Genomic DNA, 13,227 nt, shown 5'->3' with positions numbered 1-13,227 from the left:
TGACTGAAGATGTCATTACCAACAAGGTCAAAATTAAAATTGCCAGAACTAAGCCAGGTAATTCCAAATACTTTTGCCATTCAGGAATCTGACACAGGAAGTTTGTCCAACGTCAGGAAACCAGCTCAGCTCGCCAGTTATGTCGCAATTCAATTTAATTTATCTAATCTTGCCATGTGAGAAAATGACACTACATACTGTATTGTTGCCATTCATTTTACTGTGCACCTTCCAGCACCAAGCCACAAGATGTACTGTATCATTGGTTAATGAAGCACAAACAGAGGGAAGGATGCTGTTAGACTGTGCTCAATATGACCACGTTTCCAGGTTCACTGGCAGCGATTCCCCATCACCTTAATATGTTAGAGCCACCTGCACAGTCTGCATTCCACTGCATTTGGATCATTTAAGCATTTCACAAAAACACAGCAGAGTTTAAGCAATTTATTTGATGCTTTTCTGTCACACACACACCTTACTCCCTTCTCCCTCGTTAAGAGCACAGGTGCTGATACTAATAAGTAGGTAGTAGAATGTAGGTAGCAAAATGGTCCAGTAGCAGTTTGTTTACTGGAAACGTACCCACCGTTTTCATTTTAATGAATAGACCAAATTACCACAGTGCACTTAATCAGAAAGTTTAACCATCTTATACTAAACAGAGTAAAGCAATATTTATATTTGTGAATATCCTTCAAATAATGTTGATATTTAACAATGTCCTTTAAAATTTAGTTTAGTTCTTTTTACCGTGTAGTTAAATAGTACAATGCATGGCAGAATTTATTTTTGCCAAAGCCATTCAATTAAATTCAGTAAACAGCATATATAAAAAACGCTATACACATTGTTGAGAGATCTTTTAAAGTTTTTAAAAATGAGTGACATTCCTGATCACATTTGATCTTTTCAGAGGCATGACTGCGTACAAGTGCATAGAATTACAAAACTCAAAACCTCAGTTTGGAGGAAGCGAAAAAAGCAAGAGACATGTCAACTTAAATCAAATGCTTGGGCAGGTGGTGTTTTTACTGATTTGATGAAACAAAAAGTGGCAAAACTAACTTACAGTTTGTCTTAATATCCAAGAGCTCCGTTACGATAACTTGATGCTTCAGTGCATTTAGCTGGTCAAAACGGTATTCCATTTTAAGTTAGCCTCTGTGCTGGTCTCAAATCGCTCCGTAAACAGTGCGGACATAAAATGGCAACGACTGTCTGTGACCAAGCCAATAATGTATTTTTGTATTGGCTTCTCCAGGGTCAGCAGTTGTAATGCGTGAATAGTGTTTTTGCCTCCTTTTCTGTATCTTCATTAACAAAAATACATGACTGGCATATTTAAATGCTTTGTTATTAACAAGGCTAACATTGTTGGTTAAATTGCTCTGTTTAAGGAGCGACTGAGACCAGCACAGAGGCTTCATTCATTTGAATTAAATCACAATAAACACAAAAGTTGAAAACCTCCAGTTTAAGATTTACAAAAATGAAAAAAAGAAAAACCTTGTTTGGGACTATCTTTCTCCAAAGCAGAAGGATATATTTTTTATTGTAATCATTTTATAAACAATAACTTGTGCGTTGCATTAACATTTATCCAAGTTAATGCAATACAACACAAGCCCTGTCGTGTTTTACTTCACAAGCTGCTGTATTGCATGTATGCGAGCGCAATACACAAAAACGTTTGGTTACTTACCGTAACCCTGGTTCCCTGAAAGAGAAGACTACCACCACCACTGTCCACGTACAGGATATGCCTGCCTATTGGTAGGTATTTTCTGAGCTCTTCATACCAGAGCTGCAGAAAGGCCCCTTCCTGGGATGACTCCCTTGGTCCCACCTACCGAGGGATTAAAACCATCATACTGGAGGAAGCCATTTCTCTTTTTGCATCAAATTCGTGAAGGTGACCGGCAAGAAGCTGGGTAAAGTTGGAGGCGTACATCATAACCATTTGGCAGGTTAACAACACTCCCATCCGCACAACCCTGCAGGGCCGTTGAGCACATACGAGACACTGTCGCACTTGGGGCATAAATGGAACGCACTGAGCCACACTTAGAGTGGGCGCATGTGTAATAGACCCAGCGCGATGGCTGATATGGCTGCAGCCATCAAATCCAACATTTTTTGGAACCGCACCAAGGGGACTTTCAATCCCTACTGGAATAGGGCGGCAACCCTGAATAGCTGCTACTCTGTCGTCCAACAAGTATGCACACATCCAGCCAGAGCCTAAAAGTACATCGTGCACTGCACTGGCATAAGCAGATTTTTCACATCGTTGGTGAGGTCCAGTCTCAACAGATGCCGCATTACAATCACCATGTGGGCCTCTGATCCCTCTCGTGACTGAGCACAAAATCAGCCAGATTTAGTTATAGTTTGAGTACTCAGCGAGTTAGAGTACTTGAACCTCTGCAATCGTTAGGGGGCCAGGATAGCATGAAAATGTACGAGGCACTAGGGAGACTGAATAGCAGCACAGTGAACTCAAACAGTTCCCTGAAAAGCAAAGCTGAGGCATTTCCTGTGCTCCGAAACATGAAAATTCACATCCCGCAAGTCCACAGTGATGTACCAGTCGCCCGGCCGGACTGGAGAATATGACCGAGTCAGCCTTTGGAACCTCCTTCCCTTCAAGAACTTAATCTTAGGCCTAAGAGGGTGAAAATAGAGTAGAACCCTCTCTGCAGGCGGTGGGGTCTTTGAGTCGAATGGCTCACTTGCACAGCAAGATGTATACTTACTTTGAGAAACGAGACCTGAAGATGGTCCAACATGCATCTGTAAATGACGGGGGGGTGGGGTGTAACAGTTGTGCATGGTAGTGAGCACAGGTGTCAGAGGTGCAAATCGTGCCAGTATTACAGTTGTTGGGCGGTGAAAGGATGGGTCAGAGGCCACAAGCCTTCAGGGCCACTGCTGGTTGGGGCAGAGCACTGAGGCAGTTGCCTAGGGAAACTGCCCTGGAATTCCCTCCTGGAATGCTGTTGCACAGATGCACCACACCCTGCATTAATTGTGCTCTGTGGAGGGGCTCTGTTTTCCATCACCGCTGTGGCCTGTAGGCAATGCCTCAGGTCACTGGGACTGTCCTTGTGACAGTACATGCCAGGGGGGCCTGCCAATGGCTCAACCGACCCTGTGTCAGAGCACGGGGAGGGAGCAACACAGACACTTCCTCCATCTGTGGGGAAGGAGTCCTCATCCGAGGAGGCCGCTAAACTCCTCTGCCAAAGGCTGTGGCATTGCCTGGGCTCCCATAAACTGGTGCGGGTGGGAGTACGTAGTATAATAGATCCATAGTATCTCTGTCTGCCTTGAGCGCTTCACCCTTCTCATCTGGGGAGGTTTCGTCTATCCCCATGACCCTTCTGAGCCTATTGCGACATACCCTGGGCTGAAAAGCTACGCATAAGTCACAAAATCCTCTTGGCCCATGGCCTCCGTGGCATGTTGGACCACAACGCATAACATGCAGAGTGGATGCTTGTCACAGAGTGGAATATTCACTTTACAAGACGTGCAGACATGGAACCATGGGATGCTAGTCATGGCTGCCACTGCCGAGTGCGCCAAACACTGTATGCACAACTACCTTACCATTGGCCTCCACCTGTGAACCATTAAAGTTGCAGTCACATTTTCTGGACAAAAAACCCACTGTTGAAGGATCATTGGTAAGGCTGTGAATATGAAGGAAAATGAAGACCAAAGAGCATTCTACAGAAGTTAGAGAAAGAAATACAAAAGCATCGATTAGGGAAAGGGTACAAAATAATATCCAAGTGTTTGGATATCCCAGTGAGCACAGTTGGATCAATAATCAGGAAGTGGAAGCTGCATCACACCACCCAGGCACTGCCAAGAAAAGGCCGTCCCTCAAAACTCAGCGCTCAAACAAGGAGACTTGTGAGAGAAGCCACAGAGAGGCCAACAATCACTTTGAAGGAGCTACAGAGTTCAGTGGCTGGGAGTGGAGTAATGGTGCACCAGTCAACCATATCAAGAGCTCTGCATAACACTGGCCTGTATGGGAGGGTGGCAAGAAAGAACCCCTTACTCAAAGTACCATCTGAAAGCACATCTGGAGTTTGCCAGAAAGCATAAGACTCAGCTGTGATATGGGAAAAGGTTTTGTGGTCAGGCGAGACCAAGATAGAGCTTTTTGGCCAAAACTCAAAGCACTGTGTGGCGCAAACCTAACACTGCCCATGCCTCAAGACACACCATCCCTACAGTGAAGTATGGTGGTGGAAGCATCATGCTGTGGAGATGCTTCTCATCAGCAGTGACTGGGCATCTTGTTACAATTGAAGAAAGAATGGATGGAGCAAAATGCAGGAAAATACTGCAAGAGAATCTGCTTCAGTCTGCTAAAAAACTGAAGCTTGGGAGGAAATTCACCTTTCAGCAGGACAATGATCCCAAGCACAAGGCCAAAGCAACACTGGAGTGGCTCAAGAACAAAAAGGTGAATGTCCTACAGTGGCCCAGTCAAAGTCCTGATCTCAATCCCATTGAGAATCTGTGGCACTATTTGAAAATTGCGGTCCACAAGCATCGTCCAACCAACCTGAACAACCTGGAGCAAATCTGCCAAGAAGAATGGGTCAAAAATCACTCCGACACTGTGTGCAAAGCTGGTACATACTTACCCCAAAAGACTTAAAGCTGTTATTACAGCGAAATGTGGCTCTATCAAATATTAATGTGTGGGGGTTGAATACTTATGCAAGCAAGATATTTCAGTTTTTATTTTTCTTAAATATTTCCCAACATAAAACCAATGTCACCTTACAATAATTGATTTTGAATTTAAGGGTTTTAAAATAAAATATCAAAACAGACCGAAATTTAAATGTACCGTTTGTAATTCAGTAATGAGAGAATTAGTCAGGGGTCTGAATACTTTTGCAAGCCACTGTATATAATTGGAGTCTAAAATAACAGTTGACCGTTTGCGGTCCTACATCAGACCAGGCCCAACATTACAATTTTCCCTTCCAGTCCGATGTAGAACCATGTCCTACATCAGAAAGACATCTCTGGGAAAAAACAGAAAATCATTCAATGGCCCAGTGAAACCGATGAGCCTTTTTTAAAAAAAAAAAAAAAAAACCACAAGGCTTCATAGCCCCATGCACTACAGAGAACACCGACAAACAAATATAGCTGCTTCTGCATTCAGTGCAGAAAGAATATCAGGGACATTTGCAGAGCTTTTTGAGATGTTATAGTAATAAAATAATGACTTCAATTGCATTGAGGAGTTTGGTGATAAGTGAACAGAAGAGGATTTATCAGTATGCACATCTAAAGAGGCATGTGAAATACAGTGAAGGGGTGGGGCTTGGCTGAAGATACAGTACTGAGTGTCCTTTTGCGATTCAATGCCTTTGAACTTGTTTTACTCAATATTTCACAACAGCGTGTAAAATAAACAGCGCGTGTGAAAATAAATTGGACCCGACGGTGTAAATTGAATGCAAAGGGTTAACAGATATTCTCCATATATACATTTTCCAGCATCTGTAGCAGAGTTTAAGGTCTCAGATTTTGGGTTTGCAATGGGATCTATAAAAACTGTGCTGCTGCTCCCTTTCCATAATTATGTAACCTTTCCACAGACCACCTGAAAAGGAGCTGGCCCACCACCAGTTGTCCACAGACCACAGATGGAGAACCGCTGGCATAGAGGGTTTTAAAAGAGCTTTAGTTACAGGACACATACAAGTGTTATATTTAGCTCTTAACAGGCTGATTGTACTAGCACTCAACAAAAAAAAAAAAATAATACCTGTTGCATCCTTACAAATGAATGTTTGTGATTATTAAAAGGAGGAACTGTACAGAGGTTGTATTGGAGTAGAATGCATTTGTGATCAGAAGTTATTTGTGAAGTTCAAGGTATTGGTCTAAGCCTCCAGTCTAATCAGTCAGTGGTGTGTGACCAAGTTTAGTAAAAAATACCCTGAATTTTTTTGCCAAATTCCCCCCCCCCCCACCATTATGAAAGTTTGTTTTAATTAGATTTTAAAAAAATGGAAAAAATATATTTTTGTAATAGTGTGTGAATCACCCAGAAAACATTGAATTGCGTTTTTTGAATTTCAAACTTTGTTGTTGTGAATTGTGAATCCATAAAAAAAAAAAAAAAAAAGTCTGTGCCCTTGGGTTGGATTTATAATTTTGCCTTATTCTGCCCCCTAGAACTTTCTTGGTGCCCCTAAATCTTCATGCCCAATGAAGGCAACATTGCTGTGCCCTTCATGACCTTAACTTCATGCCCTGCAACGCTACCATTAATGCAAAAGGCAAGGAGTTGCACACACAAAAAAAGGCACATTTCTGAAGTCCCCTCAACTTTTCTAATGTCATAAAACATGACTTACCGAATTACCAAACATACTTCAATTATTTTAAAATCCACTTGTAATGTCCACTTGCCTGATGGTTTGCTAGACAGTATCTACAACTTTGAACAAACTTATTAGCCTATAGGCATTTGTACTAGTTCAATGTAAAATCAACCATGCATAGGTGTTTATGATGCTCAAGAGCAGCCAAGGCAACTTTAGGACACATTTTGTGCAAGTCTGAGAATTAAGAACCCCCCCCCCTCACAAAATGTGCCAAATACCATTACAGTATAGCACTTTGTACCTTTAATAGGTAGTTCACACATTCTCCTGTGCATTTTGAACCACACACCCTTAGTAATATGATTTTTTTACTAATCTACACACTGCTTACCTTTATGGTTTTGGTCTGAAGTCTCAGGCCATTTAATGTATTGATGGCTTTTTCAGCATCTTTTGGGTCCACATAGTTCACAAATCCATACCCTAGGCTCTGCCCTGCAAACAGACAAGGAACATTTTTAGACTACAGATGTTCGTTTTTGTTCTAACCTCTGGTTTTTGAAGTAATGACAGTTATTCTGCTAGAAAGGTGTACTCTTAACAGCCTTCATTTCAACCAACTACAATACTAAAAATATTTTTATAACATTTGCTGCCAGCAAATGTGGCAGAACAGGGGTTTTATTTTAACACTTAATGAGCCATTATAGTGGAAAGACACTACATTGTCAATTTATTTGACGATTTATTTCTCCACCCCACCCCCCCAAAAAAAAAAAACCTCAGTACATTGTCCACATCCAAAGACATAAGGGAAGCCACTAAATGCACTATTTAAATATGAATGCAAGGTTAATCAATTAACACGTAAAGCACTACATTAAAACTAGCATGTCACAAAAGTACTTTATTGGGGCATAAAATGTAGTGTAGAAGAAAGCCAATATAATGGCGATGGTAATATCTTATCTATGCTTCAAATAATTTCAGTTTATAACAAGGAATTTGAGCAAATTAGGCCACTTAGGCTAAATGGTCTCAACCAAGATGCAAGTTCCTTTTTCATAGCTGCCTATACTCCCAAAAATGTAAACAGAATTACTAACAGACCAAATGTACAGGGTTGAATTTCAAGCCATACTGCACCATTACAACTTTATAGTTTAATACCTGACAGTACATCCATGTATTTATCGTTTGTATACAGCATGGAAGTCCAAATGTAACATTTTACCACTTAGACTACACAACATCTCAGTTTATGAAGCAAGCCTGACACATCTATTAAAACACAAGACTGAATATCCTCATTCCAAATAGCGATACTCAATATGAAGCACAATTAGTTAATTTCAGAGCCTTCAATTTTTCAACTTCTAAATCTCAGCAAAAAGAAAAAAAAAGCCATTAGATCATAACAAGGACCAGATTAACCCAGCATCGCCCCTATGCCCGAGCAAAAAGCCACACACACACCTCTATACACTACAGCCTTTATAACTAGCGCTCCACCTAGGTTTGCCACCTTTTCCACAGACCAAACCCAGACACTTGTCAGCCTTCCTATCAAAACTGCAGTATACTGTAGTACAGCAACAATTGAAGGAGAGTTGGCGATTCCCAGTCCTTACATAATATGCCTTTAACGTTAAAATGCAATATGTTATTGCACTTCAATATGAAAATCACAGAATAATTTATAAACATTTAAAATGCACCATAATTGCAAAGTATTGATCTACCTAATTTTAGGCTTCTTAAACTGAACAAAAGTCTTTATGCACGTACCTTACATATTGTTAATGCTGTGCAGAATATTTTTGCACACCAGTCCTTTTAGCTTAACAGTTTAGCAGTCACTGAAGTTGATTTTACAGGAAATCTACAGATTCCAGGTACCAGGGCTTCGTAGGTTTTTTTTTTTTTTTTTTTTTTTTTAAATCCCATGTATAAAAGCGAACTTCTATATCAAATATATGGGCCTATATTAATTGTGAATCTACAGAACGAAATGTTACATGTTTACAAACAGAATACTGTATACAATTCATATTACTGTATTTTCTAAAACTATTGAAAATGTATATTTTCTTAATTGGCAACACGTACTGAAGCATGAAGGTAAGTAGTATGCTCCGTGGTTGCAAATACATTTTACTGTGAAAGATACCATTTTTGCATTAGCTGCCACACGTTTTGACCGCAAGTATGTAGCATGCTGGGGGTCAAGACTGCAACCCTCACTTGGATTGTTTACATCATGCGGATATGTTTGTTGTCCTCAGCATTATTTAAATGCTGGGGACAAAGTAGAATGTACAGATTAGCACTCAACAGTACATTTCAAATAAGTGGAAATAGTTTAAACCACTAATGTATGCCAATGGAAATATTATGGTTGGTGTTTCACTGACACACTAGAAGAGACAGCTCCTTTGTACAGCAGTATCGGCGCTATGCTTTAGTGAGAGAGGTCCCGGGTTTAACGCGCCCACCCTCCGCCTGTGTGTGGACTGCTTTTCCCAGAGTGATGCACCTGGCTGCGTTTACAGAGATTGCTACACTAGTGTCAGAGGTGGACATAGGTATACACTCCGACTGTAGCCTGGTGAACCAGTCCAGGGCGGACCCGAGGCTGGCAGGGGCGTGTGTAGTGTGCATAGGGGTAGGCAGCAGCAGGGCTGGCAGGTGACGTAAATCACATATGGAAGGCTATTTGGGTCAAAAACGTGTATGGTTTAGTAGACATTTCAAATAAATTACGCATAGTACTGCAATACACTACATGTTCTATATTTATTATACATACAAATTTGGGCCAATCAGTTCTTTAGAAATAAGAACCAATGCATTTAAAAGAACAGTATGTGTAAATGATCGAATGAAAAAAGTTGCCTCATTTTCCATGCACTTCCAAAAGTGATCATGGAATCTGAGCCTATGCATATTTAAAAGCTGTCTCAATTTAAACTTGCCTTTCCAATTGTTTAACTTGTTTGTTAAGTTTTTTTGCCTACTTTCTGTAGTAGGTTTTATTTGTCACTGTAAAACTGCCAATAAAAAAAAAAAAAAAAAAAAAATCAGCAAGTCTTTTGTAAGCAGCGAGTTATGAATACAATGTGGGTCATATACTGGATGTGGTCTTTAGTGGATTTTATTAATTAGAGGCAATGCAGTTTTTCAATGCAGATTCGTTCTTGTTAATTTCCAAACGTTTTGCAAATCTTTTTACTTTTGCTTTATACTTTGGGGGTGTACAATACAGTAGCATTGTTATAAAATAAAACCTTACATAATACCCACGGACACATCCTTTTAACAATGTTGAAATTTAGTGATGTTAATGCTATAAGGTTTTAAGTTAGTGGCTTCTCCATGATTGCATCTGAAGTACATTATCTGAAGAGGTTAGTGATGTTACATAAATAACGCTGGGTCTCAACAGGTCGGCAGGGCTTCTGGAAAATTTTGTAAATAAATGCCCTAAGCACTATACAAAATAATGGAGAATAATAAAGATTGTGATGACCCTTACTATGACAGTAAAAGGAGACAGAACAATTACATGTATTACACTTGATAATAAAACAAGCTCCTTGTCTGGGCCAGGACCACACCACGTAAAAAATGCCAAACCTCAATGAGACTGCTGCACTCAAATGTATGCTTGTTAATTAGTCTGACATTAACAATTACAGACCAGTTTCCAATGTGTCAGTTTTGGACAAAATTTGTGAATCTGATCAGTAATCAACTGAAATGTTACTTGGATGCAAACATTTTAAACATGCAAGCTGGTTTTAGGTCAGGTCATAATACTGTGACTGCACCATTAAAAGTTATGGATGACATTGATATTTCCAAGGCTTTTGATAGTTGATCATGCATTACTCAAATTGTGTGCCGATATTGGATTGCAAACAGCTGGACGGTTTCATTACCTTACTAACAGATCAGACTGTCAAACATGCAAATATGATGTCAAATCCTGTTTTGCTAAATAAGGGTGTTCAAGGATCTATTTTTGGCCCGTTACTGTTCATCATATATATTAACATCAATGATAACATTAAACAGAGTACCCTCTTTATGCAGAGAATACTATTTTATACTCATGTAATCCCTCCCCTACCTTGGCAATCAATTTGCAGGCCGATTTCAATTCCATTCAATGAGCCTCAATCTAACACGTCTAATTCTAGTAAGACAAGCGCTATGGTATTTTCTTCAAGGACAAATGCAAGTAATTGTTTTTTTTTTTTTTTTTTTATGTAACATTTTCTATTTTAAAATGTTACATATTAGGTCTTACTGTAAAAAAGGCACAGAGGGCCACAGCCATGCCACCTGATGCTATAAAACATCTCTGCCTGCGTACAGATCAATATAATGGTTATTTTTTTTTTTTAAATAAAACGAACATTCAAATTATAAGCGAAAAGCCATACATGAAAACCCTTTGTTCGCTCCACCACTATTTAAAATAGAATAGTTCCTAACCTTCCACAAGATGACACACACTTACCTGACTAACTGTGCAAGTGGGTTACTTCTATTACTGCAAAAGGCAATATCAGCATGTGGTAACATTTAAGTAGAGCGCTATTTCAGGGACCATCTGGGATTTACTCAGCCCACAGGTTGTGCACCCTTTGTACAAGCAGGGTCAGTTGTTTGGTTTTGATTTATGCAATGCATGAAACACCACCACAGTATACAAGATAGTGAAGCCTGTCTAATCCAGAATGGGTTGGGACCAGGATTTTACTACAGATGTACCACACCCACAGACCATGCACACATTTACCCAATATATTTTATTAAAAACTTGAAAAAATAAATCACATGACTTGGTACCAGACTGCACTCAGATTCACAATGATTTAAGCAGATAAGACTTAAATCACAGCAGATTCCAGAAGACAGGTTCCGGATTGTTGAACATATCACATGATTGATTCCAAACTATACCGAATGCCAGTTTCTGGAAGGACTGGATTAGACAGATTTTACTGTATATAGCGCATCCATATCTCCTACTAGAATTCTTTAATTTTTAAAATATAAAATGTAGTATAAAGGGGGTGATGCAAGTATAGGCATAGTCCAAGTAACTGCAGGTGCACAATTTCATTGCAGGCAGGCAATTATTTTGTACTGCACCCTACGTAAGCTTAAGAGCAATGCAAATTACTCAACATGCACAAATATTAATCTGCAATTATGATAGACGGTCTCAATGAACACAGTCTATTTAGTGTCCAAACTTGCAGAGTTAGGAGTACAGAGGGCAGCAGTCGCTAGCAATGGATAATTAAAATAAGTCCTCTTGGCAGATGGTTTTGAGGAAGTCAAGAGTACTTAAGGCTCAGGTCACTCAGCATGAAATGCTTTGAAAGTCAGTTATGCAAGTATCCTTAGGAAATGTATTGGCATGCCATGCTGAAAAGGGCATTCAGAAAATTGCCTAGCACTCTGAAAAAAAGTGGATTGGGCTATCCCTCCAGACATTCCAACGTCTGAAAGGAACCTGAGGCCAAGTAGTGCAGAGATAGCGGTCCCTAGATGACTGGGGGATGGGGGGCTCTAGCAAGGGTTTGTACACAAGTGTAAATTTCCAGGCCACAACATGGTTTCCAGGCACACCATACAAATCGAAAAATCCATTAAAAATGGTGTGTAGTACACATTACATATTCAAATGTTATTTTGCTTGCTAGCTTTTTTGCTCTCCAATACTATTTGTAATTTTTTTGCATTATTAAATTTACACTTTAGATAACCAATTTTTCTTGTCATAGGCTACCAACTCCACTGAACACAAAAAAAGCTGCTTCCTGGCCGTTGAGGAGAAAGCAATGCCTTAAGTACGGTGGCTTAGAAACACCAAAAAGAAACATTGCAGTGCAAAATGTACAATTTGATTATGTATTTAACAATAAGCTTTCGTACTTATTTTATACAGTTAAACCAGACATTACCATTTTACAGCGTGTTTAACATGGTAAGGCTTGCGTTTCTACACAGGTAAGATTGAGAAATTAACAAGTGGAGTATTCCAATCACAATACTGCACATTTCCATGCATATGATGCATCTTGCAGACGAGAAACAAAATGCCTTTGTTTAAAACCCCAAAAAATGGAAGAGACTCAAAATGCAGAGTGTGGAAAAGGTGGATTGAGCATACGGATATTACATAAGAATTTACAAAAAATGAGAAAAGAGGCCCATCTTGCTCATTTGGTCGTTAGTAGCTTACTGATCCCAGAATCAAGCAGCAAACTATTCTAGATGGTCTTAATGCGTTGTGGAAGTTAACATTAATTTCCCTTCATTTAAACACATAAATAAGTAAGCATTTTGTTGTCTTTTTATAGCTTCCCCTTATCTAGATGAAGACATTTCTGGGTCAACAAATAATCCTAACGAAATACTATCGAAACAGATGCATCTGTCTTACACAGTGACTGAAAGTCTGACATTTTCAAGTATGACAAGGTTTGATAAGGTACAGTAGCTGATGTTTTAATATACCAGTACCAGCTCGGGGGAGAAAAAAATACTTTATTGAAAGACATTGTAAATAAATATTTTCTGAAGCTTTATTTACGGTATTTGTGTTCAATAACCCAGTCGTTAACTTCAAATAACCAATGAATGCGCTCATGTCAGCGCATATAGTAAAGCTAACTCTGTCAAACTTAGCTAGCTACAATAATTACTTACGGATGGTACAAAGCATAAAAGGTTCAAATAGGTTAAAATAAAAGCATGGACTAAATGAATACTAAACTGTATAACTACAGAACATTAATATTGTATAATGAAAAAAGGCTGGATACTTAAA

General features: G+C 39.4%; 1 protein-coding gene across 1 annotated transcript in view; it reads right to left on the bottom strand.

Moving 5' to 3' along the window:
- Positions 1-13,227, bottom strand: part of LOC121322088 (ELAV-like protein 2) — a 78,953-nt gene that overhangs the window by 15,809 nt on the left and 49,917 nt on the right. The window contains exon 5 of the mRNA XM_041261604.1: positions 6,769-6,872. Within this exon, the coding sequence (XP_041117538.1) occupies positions 6,769-6,872 (104 nt within the window). The remainder of the gene's footprint in view (positions 1-6,768; positions 6,873-13,227) is intronic.

Source organism: Polyodon spathula, chromosome 1 (assembly GCF_017654505.1).
Source record: "Polyodon spathula isolate WHYD16114869_AA chromosome 1, ASM1765450v1, whole genome shotgun sequence".
Classification (NCBI taxonomy): Eukaryota; Metazoa; Chordata; class Actinopteri; order Acipenseriformes; family Polyodontidae; genus Polyodon; species Polyodon spathula.
Note: the sequence above shows the minus strand (reverse complement) of the source record. Positions and strands in the feature narration are given on the sequence as shown.